The 14105-nt window shown below is 44.0% G+C and overlaps 2 protein-coding genes across 2 annotated transcripts; one reads left to right on the forward strand and one right to left on the reverse strand.

Annotated features, from left to right (window-relative positions):
• The first annotated feature begins 93 nt into the window (after window positions 1-93).
• Window positions 94-6271, forward strand: CACYBP (calcyclin binding protein). The gene is made up of 6 exons (XM_058843208.1): window positions 94-705; window positions 1242-1434; window positions 2105-2201; window positions 2685-2784; window positions 4117-4211; window positions 5961-6271. The coding sequence occupies exons 1-6, from the start codon at window positions 109-111 to the stop codon at window positions 6118-6120; spliced, it is 1242 nt and encodes a 413-aa protein (XP_058699191.1). The 5' UTR covers window positions 94-108; the 3' UTR covers window positions 6121-6271.
• Window positions 6272-7513: 1242 nt separating this feature from the next.
• MRPS14 (mitochondrial ribosomal protein S14) lies at window positions 7514-10270 on the reverse strand. The gene is made up of 3 exons (XM_058843210.1): window positions 10144-10270; window positions 9284-9442; window positions 7514-8003 (listed from the first exon to the last, which is right to left on the reverse strand). Exons 1-3 carry the CDS (start codon window positions 10186-10188, stop codon window positions 7821-7823), a joined length of 387 nt encoding a protein of 128 aa, XP_058699193.1. The 5' UTR covers window positions 10189-10270; the 3' UTR covers window positions 7514-7820.
• Between the last annotated feature and the right edge of the window lie 3835 nt (window positions 10271-14105).

Genomic DNA, 14105 nt, shown 5'->3' on the forward strand with positions numbered 1-14105 from the left:
TGACGAAATCTTAGAACTTGAGAGCTTAAACCTTGCTGGAGTTTATCTTTTTTTTTGGAGGTATTTTCCAACCTTAATAAACATGAAAACGAGGAGCAGATAAAAACCATGGCACTTAGCTTACAAGCCCATCTTCCTTTAAGGGCCGGGAAGAGAGATTTCTTCCCCTTTGATCACTATTTACCTCCACCACATGAGCCTGAAGAAGCAAAACAACACTTTATTTTGCAAAATTATTCGAGGACGTTGATAGCTACGAGCTCAGGGTCATTTACCGCAAAACAAGGCGTAGATTTCTTCACGGCCAAACTAAACCACAGGCCGTGCCCTCCTCAGCCGCCCGTCCCTCAGAGCTCTGGGAGCGGGAAGCTCCAGATCCCGCCCGTCCCTCAGAGTTCTGGGGGCGGGAAAACTCCTGGTTCCGCCCGTCCCTCAGAACCCGGGGGGCAGCAAAGCTCCAGATTCCGCCCCTCCCTCAGAACCCTGGAGGCGGGAAAAGCTCCCGATCCCTCCCGTTCCTCAGAGTCCTGGGGGCAGCAAAGCTCCTGGTCCCACCCGTCCCTCAGAGCCCGAGGGGCGGGGAAGCTCCTGCTCCCGCCTCCTCAGGGGCGGTGCGGGCGGGACCGGTACCGGTGCCGTCACTTCCTGGGCCGGAAGGTTCCAGAGGTTCCACGGGGAGCCGCCATGGCCGTGGCGCGGGAGGAGGTGAGGCGATTCCCGGCGTTGTTCCCCGGGCGCTGGCGGGGCTGTGTGCGAGGGCCAGCGGTGTGGCCCAGGCGGGGAGGCGGGGAGCTGTCATCCCTGCGGGCTGTGGAGGTCTCCCCCTGCGGCGGTGCGTGGTGAGGGAGCTGTGCCATCCGCCCAGCCTCTGTTGGTTTCTCTTGGTTTTTTAGCGTATGAAGAGTTAAGCAATTAAGACAGTTGTCTTAATTGAAGATGTTGGAGATGTTTTCCAGGCTTGTGCTCTGAGATGGCCGTGGTTGAGCAGGGGAGTTGCACCCTTCCAGCCCGACCGATTCTGTGAATTAAGATTCTGTGGTTATACATCTCTACAGGAGTGGACAAGGGGTGAGGAAGGGATGATTCCGTGCTTAACTGGTTGTAGTGGCAAACTAAACTACTGACCTGATAAAGCTGAAACTCCAACATCTGGAACACGTGAAATTGTCATAAAAAGCTGTGAGCCCTGAACATAAAGAATTTATCTGATGTATAAGTGTGATCCTTTGTTTTTGAACCAGTTGCAGAAAGATTTGGAAGAGCTTAAAGAACTGCTTACGAATGCCACTAGGAAGCGGGTGCGTGATGTCCTTGTGGCAGAGAAACAAAAGCTGGAGCTGGAAATCAAGAATCAGCCTCTGCCGAAGCCAAAAGATGTGGTGGAGGAAGAAAAATCATCGCTGGGAGGGTACACAGTGAAAATAAACAATTATGGTAGGATTATTTTTCTAGAGTTCCAGCATCTCTCTGGCGACGGCAGGGTGGCATTACTGGGAGTTTGAGTTGCCACTTAGCATCATAGTGAAGCCTTAAATGTTTAATTCCACACTGGACACCCCTCTGTAAAAGCTACCTCACCTTTACCTTGCCATCCGAACCCTGGTGTGTATTGATCATGTTTGTGTGATAGTGTTTGGTGGGATGCATCAAGTATCCTTGCTGTACCAGCTGGTATTTTTCCATTACTTGGTGTTTAGCGGGAATGAAAGAGTAAGTTTTGGCTTCTCTGATTGCCATGTAGGTGAGAGGAGAGGGAATTACTCAAGATGCAGGGAGTAGGGGAAGAAGTGGGTCAGGGAAACTGCAGCAGGAGCAAACAGCTGGCTCTGATTCCCCCTGCACAGCCTGGATTGCTCTCTTTTGACCTGAGCTGATACGTGGGTTTTCTCAGAATTTGCAGGCCTTGGAGAACAGGGCTATGTGGGGGGACCTCCCTTTGCTCTAAAGTTATTCCTGAATAATTCATGTTTTCCTTTTATCGCTCTGAAAATTGCTTCAGTAAGGCAAAGACCCTACTTACTCTAGGGGGCTTTGTGGGGGAAGTTGGAGTGAATGAAGCTTATGGAGAAAGGTGGAAATTAATCTCTTTTTTTTCCACTTCCAGGTTGGGATCAGTCAGAAAAGTTTGTTAAGATTTACATCTCTTTAAATGGTGTCCAGAAACTTCCAGCTGAGAATGTGCAGGTGAATTTCACAGAGAGGTGAGTTCATCTTGTGTCTCAACAAGAACACTGAAATGCAGGAGTGTTGGATTTTTTTTTTTCTCCCTTTTTTCTTTTTTTTTAAACTTCAGCTCTAGTAGCTTTTAGTAGCACTTGAGGATATCAGGGTGTTTTCATTTTACAAATGCACCTCACGTTTGACAGGGCACATAGTGTTAGCCCTGGGTATTTGTGGTGATAGAACTGAGGTGTACATTAAGGAAATTTGATTTTCCTAGTTTGTTGGTAGAAAAAATCCTAAAGATCTTGATTTGTTGTGCAGTTTGGATTGGGCCTTTTAATTTCTCTGTTGAAATTGAAATGAACGTTTTGAGAGCCCTGGGAATAAAGTAATTCAAGGCTGTTGGCCTGCTTTCCCAAGAATTACTCTGCTTTCCTAAAAAATACGCCTGCTAAAGGGTTTTCAGACAATGCAATGATTGGAACATTTGTGCCTTTCCTCCATCCACTTCCTGGGTCCAGGTCATTTGATCTTCTGGTGAGGAATCTGAATGGGAAGAACTACACCATGACCTTCAACAACCTCCTGAAGCCCATCTCTGTGGAAGGCAGCTCTAGAAAGGTCAGTGCACCTTGTCTGTTAGAGGTAACTTAGGGTCCTCACAAGGTGTCGTGTTCATTGCCTGGCTCGTTCAGGAGACTCGGTTCTAATGTTCAGTCCCTCCCTTCTGCTGCTGAGTTTCTGCACTGTGAACATGAGTCCTACTAATCTGTGATTGTCATAACTGTGGAATTAGTCTCTGGAATCCTATTTCAAGAGATCATGTCTGGATATTTAATAGCTCACCAACAGGATTTCAGAAATAATTAAGCAGAAAATACCACCAAGTGTTCATTTGCATCTTTGTGCTTCTAAATACCTCTGAGAAATTCTTTGCGATTTTAAGAGATTTGTCAGCAGACTGAAATCTTGGGAAGCTTAAATAGGCTTAATTCCCAAAGCCAGGTCTGAAACCTGCTCTGCCGTAGTTAGGATGTGTTGCTTCAGAACTGAACACTGGTGTGGTGGTTTAGCCCTAGCAGGGGGTTAATTTTCTAAGGGAAAAATTAATTCTATCCCAGCAAAAACCAGGACAACTAGTAGTAACATTTTACTGCTGAAGATTGGTGATATCCATACTCTGCTGCTTGTGGCACCTTTCTAGGCTTAGAGGTGTGCCATATACCATATATCCTGTGAGTTCTCTGCTGTGCTTGGTGACATCAGATGTGAACTACTGGTTCAATTGAAAATTGGCCTAAAATGAGTACATAGTGAAGTTAAACCAGCTGAAATAAATGAGAGTGATGCTCTGGTGATTTTTAATGCAGTGTGAAAGTGAGCAGTGGTCATGTACTTGTTAAGCCAAGCTAAAGCTGTAGAACCTTGTCTGCTGTGGCATGCAGGAGTTCTTTGCGAAATTTAGGTCAGGGTTGCAAGTTAGAAGGCTTTGTAACTTGCAAACATGTTGCAAGATTGAGCAATACCCTAAAATTAGTTTCTTATCCTTGGAGAAATAAATTGGAGGAGCCTCTACCTGAACTTGGTGTGCTTGGAGAAGTCGTGTAAATATAGTCAGTCTTTACCAGGCAGTCCTGGCTACTCGAGCATCCTTTGAATCACTGAATGGTGTTACTGCAGCACTTTATGTTCTTCTGTATTGGTTCCATAAGTCTGTACTAGTGTTATATTAACCACATATGTGAATTGTCCAGAGCAGAGTTAATACTTTGTGCCCTGAGGCTGAGTACGTGCTATAATTTTTGTATGCTACGTGATAATGGATAGCTGAGGGAAAGGTTTCAGGAATTCCTGAGTATGGAAGAGGTTTATGTTACAAGCTAACCTTTCTCATTTTGACTGGCATCCCATTATGAAGCATTCTGAATTCATGCCTTGCTGTTCACCATACAGATAAAGACAGACATGGTCCTTGTGATGTGTAAGAAGAAGCGGGAGGAAAAATGGGATTGTCTCACTCAAGTGGAAAAAGAAAGCAAAGAGAAAGAGTAAGTGTCTTTCCAGCCCTCCATCTGGTTTTCCATTTCTTGTTCTCTGTGTTGTTTAAGGACTGTTGGGAGAGATCTGTACTGACTGCAGTAATTCTGGGGAATATTGGTCTGGGGGACAGGCCCTGAGATGTCTGAGGATCTTAGGATAAGATCTCCTGATGTTAGGTGGGGATTTCTTTTGCTACTTGTAGGACTGCAAGTGGAAGAAATATACTTTTGAGTAGCTACCACTCCTCCACTGTTTTATTGCAAATGACAAAGGCTGAATCATAGGACATATGATAGGGAAGACCTGCAGTGAGAATTCTAAAGGGAATCAACCAATTAAAGATTCATTTGCATTTTGGTGGCTGCATTCATTGCAAAAACTGCATTAGTGAGGTGATTGTTTTTTATATCAAGTCTATATTATATAGAAATACATAGATGTATCTCCTGCAGGTCTACTGGTCAAAACAATTATTGTTACCTTTGTGTGAAGTGTCTGCACAAAAATCCCAGCATGCTTTTGGCAAAGCAGGTCTTTAATCATCTTCTGCTTAGGTGATTTTCCAGAGTCTCAAGCCACTCTGTAACACTTCAAGTGCTTGGGAGCAGCAGGCAGCTTAGACATACACAGGTATGAGGGTGGTGAATGACAGCAGGAAATGACGGGGGACAAGAGACTTTCTAAAATACACACACATATATATATATATGTATATATATATATGTATATCATATAATGATTTAATGTTATTGCACATGTATAGCCACCTTGAAGAATGAAAACACTATTGAGAATGTTATCCCTGCCAACAATTCATTTTGTTTATGTTTGTAGGGTGATTTGCTAAAACTGATCAGGCATAAGTGCCTGAATTTAGGGCAAAACAGCCTTCTCCACTCAAATGCTGTCACAGGAGATTTAAGAGGAAGTGACTTGACAATTAATGCAGTTTTCTAGAGAGACAGGGACACTTTGTTAGACCTGTGTCTTGTACAGAGAATTCCCGAAGATTGACTGTCAGACAAACGGCTCCAGAAATGTTGGTCCCAGCCAGGGTCTGTGCAGCTGATGGTTAACCCTGAGTGTGAGGAAATTGCTCCCTCTGCTGATCTGTTTTCATCTGCTGTGTTTTTGAGCTAGACTGCACTAGTAACTACCTACAGGATTTTGGAAAGTGGGATGGAGGAGAGGATTTTAGCCAGAGAGGGCATTATTTATAGTCAGGTCATACAGGCCGTTCCTCCACAGGTGGCACTATTCATCACCTGAGAAAATTGCTTTGAAATGCAATGTGTTAAGAAGCCAGTTAACCTGGAGAGATCATCTGAAAAACGGGAAGCAGAAAAAAAGCCTTTTGGTTTGTGAATGTGGTCTCTAAAGAGCTTGATACAGTCATTTTTCCATTTTTATTCACTTGTCACATAACACAAGGCAGGTATTGGCATGTTCTGTGTCTGTTACATTTCACTTCTGCTTCCTACAGTTAATTTTGGGCAGTGCTTCCAGGGTCATGTTTACTGCAAATTGCTTCCCATTGAAATACTGTCCCACCCCATGGGACAGCTCTAGCTGTACAAATCAGCTTGCACTCGGTTTAAGGGTATTTCTTAGGATTCTTCCTATTTGGAAGCTGACTGAGACTGCTGTGATCTGAAGACTTTGCCAAAGCAAAAGCCCCGTTACCAGGATGTTTCAAACAAATATTAGCATTTAATTTTGTTGGGTGTACCTGACCTTCTCATGTATCCATCTTGCAGGAAGGCTGCCTATGACACCGCAGATCCTAGTGAAGGGCTAATGAACATTTTAAAAAAGATGTATGCGGAAGGGGACGATGAGATGAAGCGCACCATCAATAAGGCCTGGGTTGAAAGCAGAGAAAAGCAGTACAAAGGGGACATACCAATGGATATCTGAAAGTACTCTAAGGGCCGCCTTAAAACTGATCTTCCATGTGAGACATGCTGTGCTGCAAAGATCATCGTTTACATAACCTTCTTCCAAGCAAAGACAGTCATTTTCCATTTCAGGTTGGAGAAAATATTTAAATAAAATAGCTTATAAAGCATTTCCTTCAGTCAAGTGGTTCAGCATTTCCTGAGGAGTGAAGCATAGGGTATACATCCTTACCCCTCCTTGAAAAATCATCTCAGATGAGTGGGGAGTGCTGTGAGACTGAGAACAGAACGTAAAAGTAAAGGAATCTTAAACTAGGATGGGTCAAGGCCTCTGTTGCCAGTGGCAGCTGTACCCATGTGGTTGCTAGGGCTAGTGTCACACTCACTTCACAGGGTGTAGCTTTTTGATTAAATACAGGAAAGTGCCGAACTGTAAAGCATGTCACAAAGGGAGAACTGAAGAAAGTAGAACCACATCCTAAGCACTTGATAGTAAAACAGGAACAATATGGTGTTAATCCTGTGGTATTCAAATTTAATGAGTACTCTCAGAAACTATTCCTGTCTAATAAATACTATGAGTTTTGGAAATCAAAATGCTTGTGCCAGCTCTGAGCATCGTGGGATGTCTTTGAGATGCCATCAGTCAGGATGCAGTCCACAGTCAGCAGCAGGAGAGCAGGGACAGGGAGCTTGCCCTGGCTCCAGCAGTGTAAAGCAGGAAACAAGGGATAAGCTCCACTTTTTCCATCAACTTCGAAAGGGTTTTAAGGTAAGAAGTATATTAAGATGGCTTATATGCCAAAATATAACTCAGCTGGGTGTGGTGAGTTGCTGTCAGTTTGCTGCTAGTGGTATTTGGCCTTCTTATTGCAACCTCCCAGCCTCTGCTGGGGAGGGGGACAGAGCAGCCACTGCCCCCCCTTTACTGCAGTGCTTTGAAGAAGAGTACAGCACAAACATGACCTTAGCAGCAAGCCTGTTGTCAATTGTGTCCTTCCTGCCTCCTCCTCTCGTGTCTCCCAAGGACAGATTTGTTGTCACCTGTGAATTAAGGAAGCCATTACTCTCCTTTTAGGGTCTGGACTAGGGCTTCCTTGCAACCTTGCTCTTGAAGCATTGGACCGAGCGCTGCACTACGAACAGGAGAAATACCAGCACAGTGTAGTTTCTAACAGGTCCTTTAGCCACTTTGTCTGCTCGTAAATACACATACAGGTTTAGTTAGCATAGCAAGAGTATCTGAACTTGAGGCCATGTTTTATTCCCACTCTGTGCTTGCCCTTGTTCACAGCAGAATACCACTTTGTCCTGTTGTGCAGTTTTATTGATGCTTTTACCCAGATTACCATGATGAACTTAACCGTATGGTGGCAAAAAAAAAAAAAAAAAAAAAAAGCTTAAACGAGCCCTGTGCTGTATGTCTTTATTTCTAATGTTGGCCATACCACAAACCTCAGCTTAGTTTTGCAACCATCCATTTTTCCTCACAATCAAACTGCCTCTCACACAGACCAGTTCAGTGCAGTTGTGCTGCCACTTGTCAGCTGATATCAGTTGTAATCCAGGGAGTTTAATGAATCAGCACAACTTCTTGTCCTTCCCTTATTAGATTGACATTGATGCTGGACTCTGAGGCAGGACAGTCTTGCTTTCATTACACACACAAATGAGCCTGGTTTGTTTCCTCTGCCTGAAAGCACATCCACGTGGTGATTATTACCACATGGATCTCTGTACACCAGACATCTGAGCATGGTCAGCAAAGTGGCGGAAAACAATTCTGCTGAGCCTCCAACGCCGCTTAACCCCTCGAGGGCGGGATGTCAGGACACACCGGTTCCGGATCCTCGCAGGGCAGCTGTCCCGGGGCAGGGCAGCAATCTCTTTGTCAGCCACTTCCTAAAACACAACACAGCCCAAGAGTTTATCAGTGTTCCCTGGGATTTAGAGGGGCCTTACTGCCAGACTTCAAAATCCAGACAGAGTAGGTACCATCACAAGCTTCTCTACCACCTCACGAATAAACTTTGTTATTTAATTGGGAACTTTCACCTGTCTTCCTCACTCAACCCACCCTTTCTGGGCATTCCAGCAGTGAATGTAAACTGATCCCCAAAGAGACCCCCAAATTAATCTTATTACACAGATAGAAGTCTCAAGCCACTAACCAGTCAAATCAGCTTGTTTCTGTCCTTGTTTCAGGGCAGGCTAGCCCTCTAAGAAACCCCAAATTAAACCTTACTAAACTCAAGCCAGTTAGTCAAAAAACCACTTGGCTTTCTCCTCATTGCAGGCTTGGCTAGTCCTTCAGGTGAGCCAAATTTAAATATATGTTGTTTTTTAACTGCCTGCTGAGGTAGCATGCTTTGATGTCAGTAAAAGGGATCTCATACAGGGTACTTCAGAAGGTGTTGTAGGATTTTCTTTCAGGGCTTTTTTCTGTATTGGTTTTGCCTCATAAGGACTTCCAGCACCAGTCAGACAGGCCTGAGAACAGTGAAGTCAATATATAAAAGCAAACTGATATACTTTCTCTACCAGGATATCTAAGTATCATGGCCAGAAGAAATACAGGACTAATCTACTATTTGCAAATGTTTTTGGTGCTTAGTAAGGCAGGCTGAGAGCAGGGCAGTCAATTTATAATAACAATTTTAACACACAGATCCAATGCAAGTTTCACATTCTTGTAGCTCTGGCAAGAGGTAAAATTAGATTATTTCTAACTGCACAGATTGGTGGTTTGGGCTAGATCAGGCATTCAGATTTTTAAATAAGAAAAAAGAAATCTAGAGTTTATTATTCTGAATTATTGGAAGTAAAGAAAATAGGTTTGTCAATATATGTTAGGGGCAGTGTGTGGGGGGTGAAAAAGTGACTTCACTGTATGTAGTGTTACACACACTGCTTACACAAGCAGTGGTTCCAAAAAACCCCACAGCCCAGTGCACACAACCTCCAGTCAGGTGAATATGCTGTTGTTGTAAACACCCCCAAAAGGCTGAAGTCACTGTAGAACATGACATAATTCTGTGCTTGTGGGCTGGGGAAACACAACATTTGTGACCTAGGACAGCCGTTTAGATCTATAAAGTGCCTGCTGTGGCCTTGAGCACACCACAGCAGCAGGAGCCACATGTGGGTTCATGCTCTGGCTGGGCACAGCCAGCTGCTGGTACCTGCAGCTCCTTGGGAAGGATGGAATTCTTGCGGATGGCGTTGATCCGCAGCCTCTCGTCTGCATGCTCGTATGCCATCTTCCTTCTCTTGACGTCCCGCAGCATCCTCCAGTCCACGTAGTAGCTCCGCACCTGCCTTGGGCAGGGTGAGGGAAGAACCTGATTAAAAAAAAAAACCACATTTTTGATACCTGCCCATTGCACATAGTTTGCCCTAGTCAAGTATGAACTGTTATTTCCATAAAGAATGGAATATCCTGAGTCGGAAGGGATCCACAAGTACCATCGATTTCAATGCCTGGCACCAACACGGCCCCCACCATGTACCTGAAGAGCCTGTTCCAGTGACCAACCACCCGCACAGGGAAAACCTTTTGCTAATATTCAACTGCTAATTTGCTAATATTCAGCCTGACACAGCTCCAGACGTTCCCTCGGATCCTGTGTCTCCGGCATCGTTTACTCCTGGATCACACGTTACACTTCTTACACCTCATCGCTGTCTACATCTTCCTCACGAGGGGCAGCACCGATCTTTGCTCCCTCTGACGAGTAAGTGATGCCTTGAGAGCTTTAGCTTTCATGTTTTCCAGATTCTGTACTGCACCAACATATAACTCCGAACTTCACATAAAGTTCTCTTCTCAGAGAGACACAAAGAGCCCCAAGCTACACTGAACGCTACCTAACACCGGACCCGCGACATTCCCGCACCGCGGGGGCAGGGCCGAGCCCGCAGCTCTCAAACACTACCCGCATCTCCCCTGCCCGCTCCCTGGAGCCTCGGCCAGGCGGGCAGGGTCCAGGAGAGTCGCGGGGAAGCAGGGTAGGAAGAATGGAGGGGAGGGAGTCGGTCTGACCTGCCGAGCCGCCCTCAGCGCCCAGCACAGCGCGGCCGCCGCCATCTTGCCGCTGTCCCGCGCGTGCGCGCTGTGAGGGCGGGTGCTCGCCCTGAGGGCCGCTCCCGCTGCGATCCCAAAGTACCCGGCTTTTAACACTCTGCGGCTGGAAATGTGGTGAGAGCCCCAGCCGCATTTGAGGGCTGTGCTATATATATATATATATATATATATCAGAGGTGCTGTTAGGGTTCGCTGGCACCGCCCGTCATTGGAGGCAGCTGAATCTGCCACACCAACATCAGAGGCCGGCCTTGGGTGCAGCCAAGGTATCCCAGGTCGAAAAGGAGCGGCTGTAAAAATGACAGGGGAAGTTGCAGGAAAATTGTCACAGAGGCATCGCCCCGCCGTTGTGGGGTCCCTGTCTGGAACAGCACGTCCTGCCCGCTTGTCCTGCTGTGGGACACGTATCTGCCAGCAGCTCTACTAAAGGCTGGGCTAGTTCTGTTTCTTAGGGGTTTTTGGTTTTGTTTTGTTTTGTTTTTTTCTCTTGTTTATCACCAGGACTGTTCCTAAGCTCCTAAATTTATACCTGTGGTTTGCAGGTTTTTTTTTCCACTGGTGAATTTAGAATCTTAGATATCCTGAGTTGGAAGGGACCCATAAGGATGATCTAGTTCAACTCCTGGCCCTGCATAGGACAGCTCCAAGAATTCTACCATGTGCCTGAGAGTGTTGTCCAAACTCTGTCAGACTTGGCACTGTGACTGCTTCCCATGGGAGCAAATCCCAGTGCCCCACCAGCCTCTGGGGTAAGAAACATTTGCTAATATCCAAACCTTTGGGTAAATTACACAGCAAACACTGAATAATCATGACCCCAAACAGAGAAAAACAGATGGGAAATTCTGCTTTCATTGTTCTTGTTCAGTGAGGGAAATGGTCGTGTCCCACTGACTGTGACTTTGCTTAAGCAGCATTTAAAATATGTCTATTTCCTGATTACAGGGAAAACATGCATCACAGTTTTGATGTTGAATTCATAGTTTTCTGTTTGTATCAGCTCAGCTACATTCAAAGAGTCATTCAAGAAGCTGGTTCTCTGTTTGTCAAGCTGCTTGTTGTTTTACATAGATGTTTGGTATATTATACTGGTTCAGAAGTATGTAATAATCTGGAAGAAGTAGCTAGGTTGGCTGACTAATCAAATTCTATTATCCATGCTACAGTCAGCAGCTTTCCTAGGTGCTTACTGTGGTAGCTTACTGCTGTTTGCAAGGGGAGAATTTCAAGCTTTGTTCTCTGATGTAATTGTCTATAACTTGCTATTTATCCAGATGGTAAAATTAACTGGTAGAATATCAACAGAGGAGATAACATAGATGTGATCATAGGGTGTTACAGCATGCATTCTTTTCTGCAATATTTTGTATTTCACTTCCCCTTTTTTGTTTATTAGATGGTCCAGATGTGGAAGGAATGAGTGAAAATGCAAAGGAGAACTATTTCTTCAGCCAGGCCTGACTCCCTTGCTTGCTCAACAGCATCACCTGTGTTTGGCACTTCCCCAGCTGAGACTGACAAGGATTAATGATGCATGTTGATATCCCCCAGGCTGCTACCATCTTCAGCCCCCTCAGCACAGCTTCTGGTTGTAGTAAATCAAAGGAACTGTTCAGAATCTGAGGGTTTGTCAACTAAAAACAGGGCTCAGTAATGCACCTGGTTAAATAAGTGTGTGGGTAGTTCTTGAGGGATTTTTGAAGGTATTGTATTCAATATATGTAATGTTTAACTGCTGCTGAGTTTAAAATATTTTTAAAATTTCTATTTTCTGTTGTACTCCACCTGAATTTCTCATCATTAATATTATAAATGCACTTGTTGATACGGTAGTCTCAGTAACAATCCTGTGATTCTCACAGACAGATGTACAGAGCTGGAGAGGCTCTCTGGCTTTTGATTAGTAGCAGAGCATAAAGCAAATTGGAAATGGTTCTTCCTGCTGATGGGCAAGAGGAATGCTGAGCAGGGGAATCATTTCCAAACCCAGTGTGCTCCTTAGGTGGTCTGTAAGAGGGAAACGCCCTGAGGCCTCTATTGGTTCCTTTCATCTGATCCATGGGTTCTTAAATTCACTGCAGGGACTGCTGCTGGTTTGCAGCTGGAGTGGGAAATTTGGATTTGGTCACTTTTTGGTTTGCTCAGATTACCTTTGCAAGTGGTGCCTGCATCAGAAGGGCTCTGAACCAGACAGTTGAAAGTACTTGACAGGTAAGATAGAAGTATTTTTAATTCCTTTGAGATTCCTGTTGTTTGTTTTGAGGGAAAAATTCTGTTTGTCTGTGACTTCTCAGAGCAAGGATTTTCCAATTTTTTATTTTTTTGCACAAACATCAGTAATCCTGTATTATGGGCATGCCTTATTATTACAAAATGTGCAGCAGTATTTAATATTTTTTTAAGCCCATTTTAAAGGGCTTAAACTTTTGCAGGTTGTCTCCTCCAAGCATATTAAACTACATATCTGCTAATATAAATGGGAGTTTTGCCTTTGGATGTAATGGAGCTAGGGTTTAACCTAGAAGGGTTTCTTTTAAAAATGCTTGTTCCTAATAATTTGTGTTTCAGTCTCTGATTTCTATGTGACAGTAGGTGTTTTAAAAGCCCTTCCTTTTGTTGTTAGATCGTGCTGGACTTTGACCACATGCATCTTACAATTGTAGCAGACACTCTTTAGCAATTGCTCAATATTATCTCATCCAAAGGCTCTTCCTGTGACTTCTTGTGCACCTTTTCAGAGGCTCGGGGCTGAAAGCCAATAGAAGTTAGAGCAAAGGGTAGTGGCTCTGACTGATGGAGCACAAGGTTAGATCAGATATTAGGAAGAAATTCTTCCCTGTGAGGGCAGTGAGGCCCTGGCACAGGTGAGGCACAGGATGCTCAGAGAAGCTGTGGCTGCCTCATCCCTGAATTGTTCAAAGGCCAGACTGGATAGGGCTTGGAGGAATCTTGTCTAGTGGAAAGTATCCCTGCCAGGGCAAGGAGCTGGAACCAGATGGGCTTTAAGGTCTCTTCCAACCTAAACCTAGGGTTCTATGAGGCTAAGTATTTAGCAGCTAAAGTGAAATTTATCACTGTTTTCATAATAAAAGTACCTAATTGATTACCTTATTAACAATAAAGATATCAGTCATTGGATAAGTAAAATTAATTCAATACAGGAGTTAAAAAAATGTTTGAACTGTGGAGACAATGAAACAAAGATTTGCTTCAGGAAAGACTGACTTAAACAGAAAGCTGCTGACTGAGGAGAAAGGAGGTAGGTAACTTGTAACAAAATGCATATTTATGCTAATGAGCAAATATGCAAGTGCTGTTGAACCTCTCTGCACATGAGTGTGTAGGATTTTGACACTCATTCACATATGAATAATTAATACAATTTGCTTATCAGATCTTGCAGAATTAGCATGAAAGAAAAAATATAAGGATGATTCCAGAAGCACAGTATCTCTCTGGCTGATTATAATTCTGTTTTTATAATAATTATTTCGAATTATCCCAAACTTTTTTAGTGGAAAGTAGGTTCATTCAGTCTGGTAAAAATGGGAGATAACTGCAAAAGAAACAATCTTGCCAAACTAATGATTGCATTTTTTGTTGGCAGTCATTGGTTGCACTAATTGCAAGCATTAATTTCATGAAGATTGCATAATATTGAAAACAGAATGCTGGCTGGCTTATTACAGCAGCTGCATGGAATGGCTTTTGTGGCCGATGCCAGAGAAATGGAAATGTGATGCACAGCTTTCTAACGCAGCTGAGGTTTGGAACAGTAGAACAGTTTTACCATGGAAGATAAAGGCAAATAATCTAGTTGGTTAAACAAAATCATACTTATGCAAAGTCTGTAAAACTAGTAACTTGTCTCAGTCAAGTACATCACTGAGAAAAATATGAAAAACTGAAGGAAAATGGGC

Source organism: Poecile atricapillus, chromosome 7, assembly GCF_030490865.1.
Source record: "Poecile atricapillus isolate bPoeAtr1 chromosome 7, bPoeAtr1.hap1, whole genome shotgun sequence".
NCBI lineage: Eukaryota > Metazoa > Chordata > Aves > Passeriformes > Paridae > Poecile > Poecile atricapillus.